Below are 17039 nucleotides of genomic sequence, written 5' to 3' on the forward strand. Positions count from 1 at the left end.
TTATTACTCTGGCAGCAGCCTCATACATCTCGAACTTACTGCATCTCTTGAGTGTATCATTTCCTCTTGTGCTTAATTTAATCTCATGTTGCTTTCTACAGTAACATGCTATATAGGCCTGTAGCCTAGAGCAATAGGCTGTACCAAACTGCCTGATGATGCATTTCTCAAAAACACATACCCATCATTAAGCAAGGCATGACTGTATACATGTATATGTGTGTGTGTGTATAGTAATAGATCTACTCTATCACCATTAGCATTAATTCTCTCCTTATCTTTAAGAAACACTAATGAGTGCCAGCTATGTATGTATATGGACTTGTGTTAGGGTGATAAGAATATAGAGTCTAAAGTTTGAGTATTTTAAAATCTAATGAATGTAAACAGACTATAATAACAGGCCATTATTAATGAGCATAGACCAAACTATATAGACATTATATTTTACAAATGTCAAATGATTCATTTTCCTAACCTAAATAATTCAAAATTTGGGCCTAGAGCAGAGGTCCCCAAATGACTGAGTTTGATATACAATCAAATTTCAGCTGTTGATTTCTATCACCACAACCTCCTGCCTAAAGTATGTCTGCCCTGCTCCCACTCACGTCCTATTTCGTGATCCTAGGCAACAGTTTGCTTTCTTAGCCAACATGCCCCTTAGTGTGAGGCCTGAGGGAACTCTAAAGCACCCCTCACTGGAAAAGGGCTCGGCACTCTCCCACGGATGAGCAGGAAATGCAACACGCAAGTTAAATGAAAAGCAGAATCTCCCAAGATCCTTGACTATGGTTATCCCTGGGGAAGTGGATGGAGGACTGACGTAGGAAAGAAGCAACTTTTACTTTTGATGCTGAGCCCATTCTTCCAGCATGTGCTGCAGGTTTTTTTAAGAGAGAAAAACACCTATTTTTTTTTTCTTCAGGAAAAAAGCAATACTTCTTCTTATATAATCAAAGTAGGTGCCATTGCCCTGGCCCGGTGTGGCTCAGTTGGTTGAGTGACGTCCCATGAACCGAAAAGTTGCCAGTTCAATTCCTGGTCAGGGCACATGCCTGGGCAGCGGGTTGATGTTTCAATCTCACATCAATGTTTCTCTCTCCCTTTCTCTCTCTCTAAAATCAATAAAAAAGTATTTTCTTTTTAAAAAAATAACTTTTAAAAAAAAGGGGGGGTGCCATGAAAGCTTTAAGAGATGCTATGTTGAGGACACTGTATTTAAGGATCTCTTTTCATTGCTACTTAAGAAATAACATTTCTCCAGGAGGAAGAAAGTATCTTCATATGCCTCCCCCATTCTCCTTTCACCCCAGGAAGCTTTTCATAACTATACACACTAATTAATTTCCTCATATACCTGGGAAACAGACATGTTACAGACACAATATAGCAGAAAAAGTCCTAGCTTAGAAATGAAAAATATAGATCTCAAAAAAGGAGTTCTTACCATCCTAAGTTAACTTAAAATCATGTGATCAGCAATAAATCATTAAACTTCAATTGTGTCAATGATAAAATAGAGTAAATATCTGACTTAGCCACGTAACACAGAATCAATGAGCATCGCACATGCATTTAACCTGTAGCATTTAAGTATATGCTTGGGGGGAAGAGAAAGAGATTAAAGGGCAATTTAAGTGATTAAATAAATACATACTGTCTCCGTAAGTCTGCTAATTTAGAAGTCAGAGCAGCTATTTCTCCAAGAGAACGTTGAATGTCATCTCTCTCTTTAGGATCATCACATAACTCCGCTATTTTTCGAGCTTCAGCCAAAGCCCCTCGAATCTGCTCTTCTCCTTCTGGCCCACCATGTGGATCTGCCAGCCAATTCTACACACACAGAAATGGGAAAGACGCTCACTGGGATCGACTCATGAACCACATGATAGTACACTTAACAAGGCCATCAGAAATATTTCAAAAGCAATCACAAGGCACCACCAGTAATTGGTCTGCTGACGCTGGTCCTCATTGCTTTGCATACGTTGTTAGCTCAGGTAAAATCAAATCAATCCCTCATCTTTTAAAAAACATTTTTTCTTTCCCATTAGAATAAAATATCTTCACAAGCTTTATCTCTTCTTTGAATTAGTCACACCTTATTAATTCTTCAGTTTCTCAAACATTGTGTTTCTTTGTGATATGCAATCATTTTACAGTACAGTGGCATCAGAAACCTCGAACCCTTTAACACTGCTATGACCAAATGCAGCTGTGAATTGAGACGAACAGTTTTAATATGCTGTAATCTATGCCAGGGACCAGGATTCTCTTGGTATTCCGACTGCTTACTTTTAACTAATCGAAGTATTTAAAATTAAGATGTTTATTTCCAACTATAGATAAATATTAGTCTAAACCTGTGTTAGCAGGAGAGGTGCTAACACTGGTAACTGCTGGAAATTAATCGTCACTTACAAACATCCATTATCCACCCACAGTAAGTGAGAGAGAGAGAGAGGGAAGGAGGGGGGGAAGGAGGAAGGGGTAGACAGAGGATATTTATGGGACATTTCTTTCTCCCTTATTTCCCACCCCTTCTAAAAATCATCGCTACTACCTGCGCAGCATCGATCTTCTTGGCAATGCTCTGCTTTGAGTTTGTCATGGCTTCCAGCTTGCGGGCTGCATTCTCCACTTTGGCTGTGAGCACATCCAGACCCTGAGACACCTGCTGGGCTTTCTGCATGGCCACGGGCGAGGCTCCCTGTCCTCTACTCAAAACAGACAGACGCTGTCATTGCACCCTCTCAAACACTTAACGGCAAAATATCACTAAAAACACAGTGTATGTCGTTTGTTAACATGCTTGTCTTTTTCTTTTTCCAGTAAGTTTGAGACAGCACAAGGAAACAGAGAGATAAACAGAACACCCAAACCATCTACTTTCTCCTTTGTTTTTAAAAATACCCATTAGCTTCGTGGAGCTGCATAGCCACTTTAAAGACCAGGCCTGCAGATTTTGATAATAATGATTCTCCTCTCGGTGGAGATTACATAATCAAATCTAAACTTCAGGGGGAAAATGTGCTTACGATCTTATTGCTATGGAGGATTTTGTTACCATAGTAATGTGTGCTTTAGAAATAAACAGCCCATCAGACTGTCTTATTTATGGGCAAGCACACATTAAAGCTGTTTCAGGAGGTAGCATGGACAGTGTTACTGAAAGCACATCATACTGGGACCAAACAGATCTGTGTTCAAATCCTGCCTCCTGGTACCTATGGAACCTTGTTGCAATGTTTAAGCTCCTAGGGCTTCAGTTCTCTAACTTACAAAATGAGGGGAGGGGAGGGAAGGGGAGGTAACAATACTTGCCCTGCTTATCAAACAAAGTAGCTTCAAGCAAAAAGATATATTTGAAAATATTTTTGGTAATAAAGCAATACACATATATAACTATTAATATTATTGAATTGTCAGTATTATTATAATGAACCTGATGATAGTCTTAACTATCTACCTTCTACTCCTATGCAATCTATAAATATCAAAAACAGTTATAAAAGAGAGTAAAAAGCACATGATGACAAGAAACAATTGTTTCCCAACAAGTTTCTAAAGAACTAATTTCAGTATTTTCCTCTCTAAGAGGTAATATGCTACTACTACCAAAAAATAATGTGAGTTGGTAGAAACTTATTTTCCCTTTGTAGACACTTTCCAACTCATAACAAAGTAAAATTTTCCATCTTTTCACCAGCTCAGATTTTGTAACCTACCCAGACTGGTAAACCCAGTGATAGGGTCACCAATTTGTCATTTGGTAGAATGGCATGGCTGATTGTCCTAATCTGAGCTTCCGATTTTAGGATAAACTCCAAAACAACTTTACTTCCCCTAATGATAATATGAATCTGTCATTCATTTTCCTGTCCTCTTTTTAAATGTATCTCTACTTTTCATCCATACCAACACTTTACGTAATAAACTCACTGTTCATTGCAAGGTAATTACTTGTACTTGAGGCTTCCCTTTTGTATGGCAGAGGAGTGGAAGACTTTTAGGAAACACACTTTTCATGACTCAACTTGCTTTTTCCCTTCAAATCTAGTAATTTAAGATGAGGAACCTTTTTGGTATTAGAGTCCAACTTTGAAAAAATAAAAACATTTATGGGCTACATAGTTTTTCTTATTAAAAATTAAAAGTTTAGCCCAGCCACGCATGGCTCAGTGGTTGAGCATCGACCTAGGATCCAGGAGATCGTGGTTCGATTCCAGGTCAGGGCACAGGCTCAGGATGTGGGCTCGATCCCCAGCAGGGGGCGTGCAGGAGGCAGCCGATCAATGACTCTCATCACTGATGTTTCTCTCTCTCTCTCTCTCTCTCTCTCTCTCTCCCTTCCTCTCTCTGAAATCAATAAAGACATATCTAAAAAAAAAAAATTAAAAGTTTACTGAATCCCATGGGGGGAAAGTATATACTTACCACCTAGAAACCATAGGTGACTGAATTAGAGAATATCAATGAGGAAACTGTTACTGAGCTTCAGCCACTAAAATGTTAAGTACGAGACATATTTAAGAAAGAATAATGGGGAGGGAGCTTTCTGACCTTTCATCATGAAAGGGTACTGCAGGCTCCAGTGGGAATGGGCCCACAGCTGCTCGGCGCTGTTCGAGCCTTTTCTCTTTACATATTAAAAGTTAATCCCATAGACTAACCACCTCATTCTCTTGCTCAAATTCATCTTTCTCTAAACGCACACAACTGTGTATTTGAGAATTCCGAGTGGAAACTGTGAAAAGGCTGCAGACAAAAGAGCCAGCAGTGAGAAAGCAGAAGAGCCAAGAATCTCGTCAGGCGGCACTGGCATTTCTCCGAATGGGGACAGAACTTTTTTGTTCTTCCTGTAAAGTTCTTGTCATGCTCATGACAGGGGAGACTGCTTCGCAGCAGGAGAAAAAGGCTCACTGAGTTCAATGAGGTAACATTTGTTTATGCTGTTCCTTCCTCCCTTCAAGGCAGAGACCCTTAACCTGAAGCCTCTGGAGCTCCCAGGGCCACACTGGATCAATGAACCTACGGAAATTATATGTAATATTGTTTGCATGAGTCTTTTTAGGTTGAAATTAATGGCTTTCAATCGATTATAAAAATGATGTTGGTCTACTCCTTTAAGAACTGTATTCTTAATTCTGCTATGTTTGAGACCGAGTGTCATGGTGTGCCATATGTCAAAGAGTGTTTCTGAGGCCTGTTTGCATGGAGACCCAGCATATTCCTATTATCTCACGATATTCCATGACATTCTTGAAGCAAAATCAAACTTCATGTATACTCAAGTCTCATCTTACTTCAATTTTTCCCAATGTCCATACTATAAAATTCCATAAAAATTAGGACCTTTTAGAACTTCATTAAATCTATGAATAAGTTCCCAAAAAGACCTATATTATACTGAGTTTTCTTAATAGCAAATGATATATATTTAGTTTATAGGAGAAAAGGTTCTAACAGCCAAGACTTAAAGTGGGTAAAAGCATTATGAAACCAAATGAATTATGATGAAACAGAAACTTAAAAAAGCCTAGAGATGACCAGTTAAAGAGGGAAAAGTTCATTTCAATCTCCAAAGAATCAGTAGAGTATAATACCTATTTTGTTTATTAGCCGAAGGCGACACAGTAAGATCAGCAGACTTGCTTTCTGAGTCATTCTGTCAGGAGTGAGATCCTATCTATTACCAACTACAGCTCTGGTAAGAGCAGAGGAACTTTACCTGGCTCGGAGGTCAGCCACTTGATCAGTCATCTGCCCTAGCATTTTGCAGGTTCCCAGGATCTCTCTGCGTTCTTTGCCTGCACAGAGTTCCCCAACTTTTCCAGCTTCATCTAAGATCTGCCTGATGGCCTGCTCACCGGCATCCCCTAAAATAAAGAGATATTCAGTATCTACACTGTTAACACATTAATTATTTACAGAGGATGCTTTACAAGTCATTTCATTCAGGAGGGAGCAGATGATTTCAAATGGCAAGGTGAACAGAAGACAATACATCTGATAGCGAACAGCCAAGCAGTGCCGTTACAACCTTAGGTGAGCTTCAAACACAGACGCTGCTAAAAAAGATACTTGGAACCACAGCCATCTGGAGATAATAAGCAGCTTGTGGTAAGAACACGGATCATGAAAATAGGCTCTAACAATTTAATTGTACTTAGCACCTCCAACCTCCATTAGGCTTTTCACATTCATTCAAATGTTTATCTAAAACTGAATAAATATTAGATTAGAAAATCCATAAAGCCTAGCTCAATAAACTATTTGGGGCTTATCTTTATATAAGCTAACTTTGGTTTCCAATTCTTACTGGCATCATTATTTAATCTGCTTAATTAAGTACTTTGCGGACATAAATGGAAATATGCCCAAAAGGAATAGGAAGAGGAGAGCTTTTATTCAAAATAAGTACCTTTCTGATTCAGGACAGAGGTGAATGAAGAATTCTGCAAATGCCCAGTTCAGCTTGGTATATTACTCCCTGATAAGAGGTGACTAGTCCATGTCTACCATCCTTCTAAGACCCAGTAACGCTTCAATTAGCCAAAACTAATTGAATGGCAGATGCCCCAAATGTTGCAGTAGTTATCTCAGGATTATGAGATTCTGGGAAAATTACTTTCTTTTGTCTTCTTGATTTTCATCTTTTTCTTGTATCTAACGGTAAAGTAGAACCAGATGATTACCTGCGGAGGCACTGGGATCACGGAGCCAACCTTTGGCCTGGTTGAGTTTGGAGTCTATGGAGGCCAATGCTCTCTTCATGGCTTCAGTGTCCTTTTGAAGAGAAGTGCCACAATTATTTTCTTTGCAAAAATAGAGATACCATGATACAAAGTAAGACAGAGAAGTGGCAGCATTAACATACACTAGAGCTAAGGTAGTCCTACAAAGCCTTAAAAATATTCTCATCACACCATAACGCTTATTTCTGTCAAAATGCAGCATCTTGCATGCAAATCTTCAGTTAATTCTATTGTTTCCTGATCTCCCTGGTGCTAAAGTGTGAAAACTGGTAAAATTGCTCAAGCCAAAAGATATTTAATGTCTTCAGCAGGAAAAAGCCCTGTTGTCACATGCCTCGTTATCAGCGTTTCCGCTAGTCAACATTCATCTACTGCAGCCCTGCCAAAGCCCTGCAAAGCCCTGGCTTCACGGAAGCTTCATTAGCATGTGGTGCCACAGATCACAGTTCTTTTACATCTTGTTTTGAAATACACACACACTGGGTAATGTTTCACTATATTAAATTAATCCTTAAAAAAATGGAATTACTGCTGGGAAAATAAATGAAAATGTTAACTGAGCAATTTAGTTTTAATGCCACAAAGAAGCCACTAAATGTAACATAAGACAGAAGTATTTTTCCGGCCTTCCTGCCACCCCTCATCCTTAGTTCCCTGACCATCCCTAACCTGGAAGAAGAGGCAGGTTAAAATAAGTGGGTCTCAACGTACTGTTTACAATCATGATTCAGAATGACTAACATAAAATTAGCATAAAACCTCCCAGGATACAGCATGAGAAGGAGAAACAACAGACTAGTCACTCTAAAAGTACACATATATTTTAATAAAGTTTTTAAAATATAGCAAAACACACAGAACAATATAATCAACACCCATGTACCCATCCTCACAACTGACAGACTAGCCATCTCTTAAGTCTCTATTTAACACCTTAACAGACAGCCTATCTCCCTTTTGCTCTAGAAAACTGACCCTTACAGGGTCCATCCACCAACCCACAGAGTTAACCTCTGAAATTCTAGGCAGTACCCTATACCCCTAACTTCAACTTCCAGTCCTGCAAAACCTGGGTCCGTGAAGGTGTTGTACCACTAGTTTTCCACATGGGGGCGCCAGGAGCCCCGCCCCCCTCATGCCCCCTCTTCCAATCCAAACCACCAGGCACTAGCACAAAAAAGGCCAGGAGCGCTCAGAGGCTCAGAAGGTCAGGAGCCGGATCCCAGCTTTTCCTAAGTACCTATTCAAATCATAGGACTCTCAGCTTGGGTTCCTCCCTTCGCCATCTAAACAGATAGACGGTTCCCCTGTTGCAACATTGGCTATCTAAGGCTCTAAAGAACAAATTCTCAGCCACAACAACTAAGGAGCGGTGAAATAAATTACTGGAAAAAAATGAAAATAAAATATTTTTACTATCAAATTGTATGGAATTATGGTAGCTATCTATCAATAAAAGGCAGAGTGGTAAGAGGATCTGTTTCAAAACTCCATTTGTGATTAGTACACGTAGACAGTGGCATTTTTTGTAAGTGCTTTGATTCTCAAATGCTTTAAATATCTGCGCCTCCTCTATCTCGCTCTACATTCATCTGTACAGCAAACCCTTGCCTTTGGAAGTAATGCAAAGGTCACGTTAGCCTAATTCCAAATTAGTATGGCTCAAATCAATATCTTTTCAAAGAGTGTTTCAGGCAACTCCTAACCTCAGAGAGTTAGAGTCTAATACAAGTTATAGGACTTTGTCTAGAGACGGATTTAAAAAAAAACACCTCACAAGCTCTCACCTGGAAAGTATGTGCACACTTTGAAGAAGAGACATTATATCCATGTAAAAATACTTAATTTGAAATCTATTAATAACCATTTCTCTAACATACATATTTTAGTGGAAAGTAATATTGATTACATTTCAAAAATCTAAATTCAAGGAGAAACAAGAATCAGAAAAACTTTGTAGCGTCTACCCTAGCATCAAAGGCTACTAGTCAGGAAACTAACTTAACTGAGCATTTCCTGCATGTTAGGTTGTTTGCGGCACTTTTTCTCTCATTACTTCACTGAACCTCATATTTAAATGTAATTTAATTTTACAAATTAAGAAACAGGGGCTCTGTCTTAGAAATCCAATTTGATCTCAGGTTCATTGGCATCAAACCTCATTATTTTCTCTTAGATGAAACTCAGGACTTTTTTTTCTTTTACCAAAGAGAGTTGCCAAAGAATCCACTAGCCTTCTATAATAGTTAGCAAATCTTTGTCTTGTCGATGTTGGCTTTGTTAATACTAGCCAAAAAGCAAGCTCTAGAATCAAATTAAAAACCCTCACTAACCTAAATGACTGCTTTTTACTCTCCATTGCCCAAAAATGATTTCAAACACAACGGAAAAACTGACTTTGCTCTATTTACTTTCCTAAAAAATCAATGCCTTTTTTGTCCCTAATAAAGTATGAATGGCCGCCACACTTCAAGGGAAGACTCTAATTCTCAGGAAGTGAGTAGTTCCGAGTGGGAGATGTGACATCAAGAAGTTAAAATTAAGAGATGCTCATTTCCCCCTAAAAAGAGTCAAAGGGAAGTTTAGAAAGAACCTGCATTTTTTTAAAATATGTTTTTACTGATTTCAGAGAGAGGAAGTGAGAAGGAGAGAAATAGAAACATCAATGATGAGAGAGTCACTGATCCATTGATCGGCTGCCTCCTGCACGTCCCCCACTGGGGATCGAGCCCGCAACCCAGGCATGTGCCCTGACCGGGAATCAAACCGTAACCTCCTGGTTCATAGGTCAACGATCAACCACTGAACCACACTAGCCAGGAGAAGCTGCATTTTTAAACTGGGAATTTCCATTAGTTACCAAAGTTTTTGGCAGCATGAACTTTAGACAATTTTAGAGGTTTAAAACAGTCACTGAAAAGCCTACCTTAAATTCTTTCTAGAATAGGGCAAATTTTAAATAATCATTTTAAACACAATACATTTTACTGCCATATCTGGTCTCCTAAGAATTTTGTATATGTTTCTCTTGAAGAGCAGTATTTATTATGGGACTGTCAGAATTCTGTCATGAGCAATGTAAGTATGTTAATACTGGATGTGATATAAGCAAATTCACTAAACAACTGGGACTGTAAGTCACTATTAAGAAATATTTATAAAGGGTGAAAATAATTGTAACTCTGTGGTCAAGCATACTGTGTGCCACAAAGTTTTTAGTTAAATCTTGTCATGTACATCTAAGTACCCAGGGTACAACCTGGACATGACACAGAAGAGAGGAAATACAGCACCTTCATTTGAGTACTCTCTGTAAAACCTCAAATTTGGGAAAAGTCTCCACCCATCTCTTCTCTGGGTTTTTTGGTTCTTGGTTCTTTTTTTTTTTTAAGAGTGTGAAAAAGACCAGATCTAGTCATGCAGCTTTGGGGACAGCTGGCAGGGATCGGGTCCCCTCCCCCTATGGTCTCTTTTACTGTAAAACTCTTATGAGTTCATGTTTTAAATGAAAAACCACAGTGCCTTGGCACTTGCCCCCACATACCAAAAGGTGGAAGAACAACCTAAAAGAACTCCTTTTTACATGCATTCCCAGGAACTGAGACAGTCCTGAAATTTAATATCAAGTTAAACCTAAGTAACACAGAATAATACTGAGAACCACTGAGTTCCTTTTACAGACAATCAAGAGGAACTATGGTGGGAAAAGAAGGTCCTGCACTCACAGGCTCTTGAAATTTGTAAATATGAGACTAAGGACCCCCCTCTGTTTCACTGCCCAATCTACTCCCCCCCTTTTTCCACAAACACCTCCTCATCCTACTCTTCCTATTCCATTCCACCCCTGACCATATTTCCACCCCCAAATCAAAGTTTTAACAAAAATGTTTCTGGAAAGAAGAGACTGGGCAATAGAACAAAATCTTACAAACTGCATTTAAGCGATGACAGAACGCTGTCTAGCCCTGAGACTTGAAGCAAGTTACCCTCCAGGGTTTCAGTTTCCCATCTCTAAGAATACCTTCCCAGCTCTAAAACTCTCTGCCACCTCTGAGCACACAATCATATGTACCAACTAGAGATCACTTGGATTAGAAGGGAAATATCAATTCCTTTAACATTTTGGGCTTTTCTCCTGTTTACAGAGAGGGGATAAAATATCATAAATGCCTGAATTAACTATTGATCTCAAACTCCAAGAGATAAATCTTTCGTTGTATTAGCTGCTGAAATAAAACACTAGAAGCCTCATAAAAAGCTCACAAGCAGGCTTATTTTTTCAAAAATGAAATAAAAATCAACCCTTAAATCCCAGTGGTCTGCAGTAAGGGCAAGCATTACAGAATTGCATGCTCTAACAAAGTTTCCTTCTTTGGTAGAGCAGAGTAATCTGTGCAAGACATCTGAGGCAGTCACACATTCAGCCACCACCAGCCTAGGCCCGCAGTGGGAGGACACCCACCACAGGAACTAATTCTGAGTAACAGTATCTAATGACTCAATGCACAGTAGGAGCACCCATGTGGGTTCAAAAATTCTTAGCAATAAAAGGCTTTTAAAATTTTTCTCACTTCCTCTTGATTCTCAGCATGCATCAAGCTGCAAGTAATGTAAATACAAAAAATAGAGAGATTGCTAAACTACAAGGGGCTGAATTAGAATTGTCTCATTCACAAATTCTTTTGTTTCATAATGTATCCCCCAGAAAAATGCTAAACTAATTTTTAATGATCACTTATAAGATGACTGTTGTCTAAAGAGGGAGAGGCTGGAAACAGCATGGCTCAGCGGTTGAGCATCAACCTGTGATCCAGGAGATTGCGGTTTGATTCGGGTCAGGGCACAGGCTTGGGCTGAGGGCTTGATCCCCAGCAGGAGGCATGCAGGAGGCAGCCAATCAATGACTCTCTCTCTTAATTGATGTTTCTATCTCTCTCTCCCTTCCTCTCTCTGAAATCAATAAAAATATATTTTAAAATAAAATAAAGAGGGAGAAATTTTTACTTTCAAAATAAAATGAAGTATTTTGCCCTGGCAGGTGTGGCTCAGTTGGCTGTGCATCGTCCCATGCACCATGAGGTCACCAGTTCAATTCCCAGTCAGGGCACATGTCCGGGTTGTGGGCTCGATCCCCAGTGGACAGCGTGCAGGAGGCAGCTGATCGATGTATCTCTCTGATCTATGTTTCTCTCTCTCTCCTCCTCTCCCTTTCTAAAATCAATAAAAATATATTTTTTAAAAATAAAAATAAAACGAAGTATTTAAAGTCAAGGTATTTTTAAGTTTGTAAATCTGCAGTTTGAATGTAGGCGTAGAGGTAAAACGATCAGCTATTGCATTGCCTCTTTAAAATCTTAACTTATTCAGCAAGATGCACTTTTACCAAAAATTTTTTCCACTTACTTTCTTCCCCCACTTTTCTAGAGGAACCATCACTTTCCAGGAGAAAGCTGCACCAATAGGGAAGCATGAAACAAGTATGTAAGACAAAGTTAATTCTTTATTGGTAGGGGCGAGAGGAGGTAAGAGATGCCGCATGTATTAAACAGAGCGGGAAGCCAGGGGTCACAGACAGACACGAGGTCTGACTCACTCACTGCTTACAGTGGAGCCATGTAAGACGCATAATGCTACTAAGCCTGAAAAATAACCAAAACCCTCGTTACCGATTTCCATTTTCAAGGTAAAATTTCTTTTTCCTAAATGCTCTTGTAACTGATAAAAACGATTGCTCTTAGGGAGGGAGGGGAGGCGGGTGGATGGGAATGGGTTAGAGGTGAGATTTGCCATGTACATTGTTTTACAGCATCCAGTTTTTGAACCAGGTAAATGTATAACAAAGACAAAAAGAAGTTAGAAATAAACATTTCTTGCTCATTCTGATGTCATTATGTACTTGAGCTTCTTTTGGCTGAACTAGTTTTATTTACTTTCCTTCACTCTGGTAGTTTTGCAGCATCCTAACAGTCTGGTTCCTTCCAGATCAGCATAAAACTGAGGCAGCTACAGACTGTACCCGGTGGGCACCAGGTCCATGTCCCGTGTCCATCCCCCCAAGTGCCCGCTGCTCATCCTGAATGCCTCAAATGAACACTTATTTTTTTAAAAAAAATAGCTCTCAATGACACTCGCACAAAATAAAGCTCAGCAACACTTATTTATTAAACGATACATGACTCTTCCCCTCCAAAAATAAACATTAAGGCTGCAATGCCTGCTCCTCGCTTTTACTCTTTCTCAGCTGCTGGAAGCACAGGGGAGAGAATCGGGAGAGAGGCCCGGCGGGGGGGACACAAGGTCATGGAGAAAGATGGCTCACCGAAGCCACACAGCAGAGCATGCAGTGAGCCGTGGGCTGACGTGAGGATGAACTTGGGATACACCTTACATTTTCCCCTTTGGTTTTGAAGACTAGGGTTATGGTGAAGGACAGATGCCCCACCTAAACCCTCGGGCCTGTCCATTTTCATTATGGCTTAAAACAGCAATGACACGTCTCCAAAAGTAAAATTCCAGAGCCTGCAAAGGACACTGGTAGGAGAGGCCAATACAGAGATAACATCAGCTGGAAGTTTCCTAAGAGCAGGGTTCACAGGTAACATAGGGGTCACCCAGCTACCTAGGGAAACCTGCCCTTCGAATGAAGTCAGTGGGAATGACTAGGCCAGAACGGTTCTCAGGAGCCCGCTCAAAAAAATGAAAGCACTCGCTAAACACAGCAACCCTGATATCCCAGAGAAACACCTTTTCTTTTGCTTTCCCCAAAGAAATAGCTCAAGATGAGCTCGAGTCGAACAGCCTGCCCAGCACAGCCTGGAGTCCCACATAAAGTCACAATCTGACGCATATCCGAGCACAGTGTTACACACCGGCACGCAGGACAAGGCATGGCACACAGCACAAAAACCTCAGACATGCTTTTGCTCTTTTAAGTGAAAAAAAACTAGAGGGCAACAGAAAGCTTACCTTCTAAACGTGACAAAAAAGGGTAAAACAAACAAGAAAACAAAAAAGATGCACAAAGAAGTCATAACAGGGAAGTGAAAGCTGTCAAGTATGCAAAAGCAAAATTAAGTAAAATTAAAAAGATTTTACCATACGGGTTTAAAATACAGTCTTAGAACTTGCTCAAGAACTCCGTGCTTCTATAAACAAATTCATAATTAAGACAGGCAGGCTAATTTCTTCTGCATATTTAGATTCACTTTCTAGGCAACAAGAGGGGGCTGGTGATTCGGGGCCCCAGCTTCGACCTTACCTTACAGGTGACCTAAAGGACAAAGAGCCCCACGGAGCAACAAATGCAAGTCATGCTACAAAATCCCCGCTTTAGTCTGCTACCAGCCTGCTAGGTGGCCCTGGAGACAACATCTGGGTCAGGCGTGGGTAAGCCTGACGCTGGAGACAGTGTGTTTCTTTCCCCTACTGCCTGCATCTTGGGCTCCTACAAGCAAAATGTAAACCCGAGTGTCTCTGTTCCCTCAAAATAGTCACTGGGCAGGGAGGAGCAGAGCAGAGCAGAGAGGTAGCAACACAAAACCACTGCTGCTGGGCTCTGGAGGGAATCCACCAACCCTTTCGGAGTCCAAGGAGAAATTCTAGACTGAGTTCTAAAGAGCGAAGGTGCCAAGAGTTTTTCCTCTGTAGATTTCCCTGGGTCAAAGGTTGGTTTAGGAAAAGTTTTCCATAAAATCCAGTCACAAATATAATAAGTCTCTTAGTTACCTAGCAACAACCGCCCACATAAAAGCAGGGCTTCCCACCCAGGGGCGCATACACCACACCAGAATTCCTCCACCAGCCCAATCAGGGAGACTCCAGCCGGAAGGAAAAGCTACATGTCAGCCTTCAACCAACGTTCACCCCACATACGTATTTATTGTTCTATCTAGGAACAAAGGAAATTTGCAAAAGCAGCCAGTAATCCATGAAACAAAAGTGAAAAAGAAATGCTGTCACAATATCTGGGTAGTCTAATGCTACACATAGTTACGAGATAAAATGTGAGACGATCAAACCCCCAGGAGGGGAGAAATTGGGATTTTGCTGATTTCTCCTCCAAATAAAACTTACTTTGCTGGCCCAGGCATCTTCATCCCAAGAAGTGAGTTGTAACACACGAATGATCTCATTAATTTCAGCACTCATCTTTTCTACAGTAAAATTGCGATTTTTCAAAGCTTCTTCTATTCCTTGGTTTTTTGAGTTTTTAGTTGTTACAAATATCTTCATAGCTATAAAGATAAAAGATTAGAAACTAAGGTTGGAAGTGAATTTTGCTGTATAACAACATTCACACAAAATGTTCCACTTCTTGAACACATGTTTTGGGCTTCTAAGGTCTTAAAAAAATATATGAAAACAAACACTTTTATTACTGCCAATAAAGTTCCAATATCAGCAACCTTCATTGCAATGAAAACTGAAGGCATAAGACATCACCACCACATGATCAGGGAACTAATTTAACATGCACATGCTGATGACCTACAATCACGAAACATGCAATATCCTCCTAAATCCATTAGCATCCCAGCCCTAACACTGTTCCCATCTAACACAAACCTAATGGAAAAACAGTCAATTAAACTATAACTAGAGAATCCTATTGCCCCCAACCCCAATGGAAGGTCCCAAAGTGTTCAGTTTATCTTCCAAGATTTCTCTCAACATGTAGCAGGGACTTTCTAATCCCCAAATGTGAAGGAGAAGAAATAATAATAATAATAATAAGAAGAAGAAGAAGAAGAAGAAGAAGAAGAAGAAGAAGAAGCAGCAGCAGCATCATCGAAGGAAAATAATTTCTTCCCATAAAATAATTAAAATTGTAAAACCAAAGACTAATCATCACTTTATGGAGTTACCCAGCTTAGAAAGAAATCCTCTTCCTAACAGCCTTTCTGCCACATCAAACAGTTGGCCTCAAAAACATATTTCCATGGAGATTTTAAGATTCTAATTACAAATCTTTGTTTTCCAGTTCATAGAAGGGCTTCTGAACTCTAACACTCACATCTCCGTTTTAGCTACTGCTTGAAATGCCAAAGCAGGAAGGCAGCAAGTGGGATCATAGTGACATGCCTCATAAGATTTTAAAATAAAGCTGCCCTCTGAGAGTGAAACTAACTAACCCACAACTTGACTAAGATAACCATATAAACCATGAGGCGTCTGCTACATATTAGCTACTCGATAGGTGCAGCTCCCTTTCGCGAGTTTAGAGAACAGTCACCATGTTGCATTTCTGGGCCCTGCTCAATGGGAAGCTGGTCCCAGGCGGCATAGACCTTCTACAATGTAGAGAAAAGTTAAATATCTTTAATAAAATAAAATAAAACTATGTCAATGCAACACTGAAAAGGGCTCTGGGTTCACTTCCTTATCACACAGTGTTCTAAATATCCAATCCAGCTCCTTCCTGTTTTTTCGTAATACAAATAAAGATGTCAAAATCCATACATCCAAGACTAGAGTTTCTAGAGGCGATTCCACCTCCAGAAAAAGAGCTAATTAGAGCTTCAGGAGAACAGAAAGGGCAGTTTCCAAAGAGCAAGAGAAGGAGAGCATGAGAGACGAACGCAGGTTCTTAGCCAATCGGCTGGGCCTGCGGGTGATGCCCAGTCCAGCAGGTCTCATTCTTACCCAGGAGGAAGGACATGCAACGAAGCAGCAAAAGTAAATGAACATCAGAATTTAGAACACGCTCACATCAGTTCCCCCGTAAGATAAAGTATAGGCCGCAGATACCTGAAATGAGAACTGGCAGCAGCTCCTTCACGGTGTTCATGGAGTTCACCAGCATGACTCGGTGCTCCTGGTGCGTGAGCTCCTGCTGCCTCTCGTCAATCATCTTGGCCATCTTAGTCATCCCTGGGCCACACGGAGGGAGTTGTGCAGGGTGAGTAGTGAAACGACCCAGGGCCTAAGTCCATTGTCATTTACTATGAAATCCCGCTTACTTAAACAACAGACACTATCACTGAACTCTAGCGTTTATGATAGAGAATTTTTTAGGATAGTTCTAACTTAATGCAACTTTATTCTTTTCATTAAAAGTAGTTTATTAAATGTGAACCCTAAATGTAACATAATTTTCACGTTTGATGTAAATACATTCACAAATATAAAAAGACATTCAAGTGAATAAATACATATTTGTGAAAAATAAATTCACTAGTTTGCCTGGCTACCATGTGCACGGGTTTTAAGCCATGTACCTGGCCACTGTCCCTATGTATGTCAGAATCTCCTGTGAGCCTGGTACTGAGAATCTAGTGG

At 40.1% G+C, this 17039-nt stretch overlaps 1 protein-coding gene across 2 annotated transcripts in view; it reads right to left on the reverse strand.

Moving 5' to 3' along the window:
- The window catches only part of VCL (vinculin), a 94808-nt gene that overhangs the window by 23750 nt on the left and 54019 nt on the right, over positions 1-17039 (reverse strand). For both annotated transcript variants that reach the window (XM_081158439.1, XM_081158440.1), the window contains exons 5-10: positions 16509-16631; positions 14835-14995; positions 6702-6792; positions 5735-5882; positions 2567-2720; positions 1661-1836 (exon numbers count right to left, since the gene is read on the reverse strand). In XM_081158439.1, coding sequence (XP_081014565.1) covers positions 1661-1836; positions 2567-2720; positions 5735-5882; positions 6702-6792; positions 14835-14995; positions 16509-16631 — 853 coding nt within the window. The remainder of the gene's footprint in view (positions 1-1660; positions 1837-2566; positions 2721-5734; positions 5883-6701; positions 6793-14834; positions 14996-16508; positions 16632-17039) is intronic.

Source organism: Miniopterus schreibersii, assembly GCF_964146895.1.
Source record: "Miniopterus schreibersii genome assembly, chromosome: 14".
NCBI classification, from domain to species: domain Eukaryota; kingdom Metazoa; phylum Chordata; class Mammalia; order Chiroptera; family Miniopteridae; genus Miniopterus; species Miniopterus schreibersii.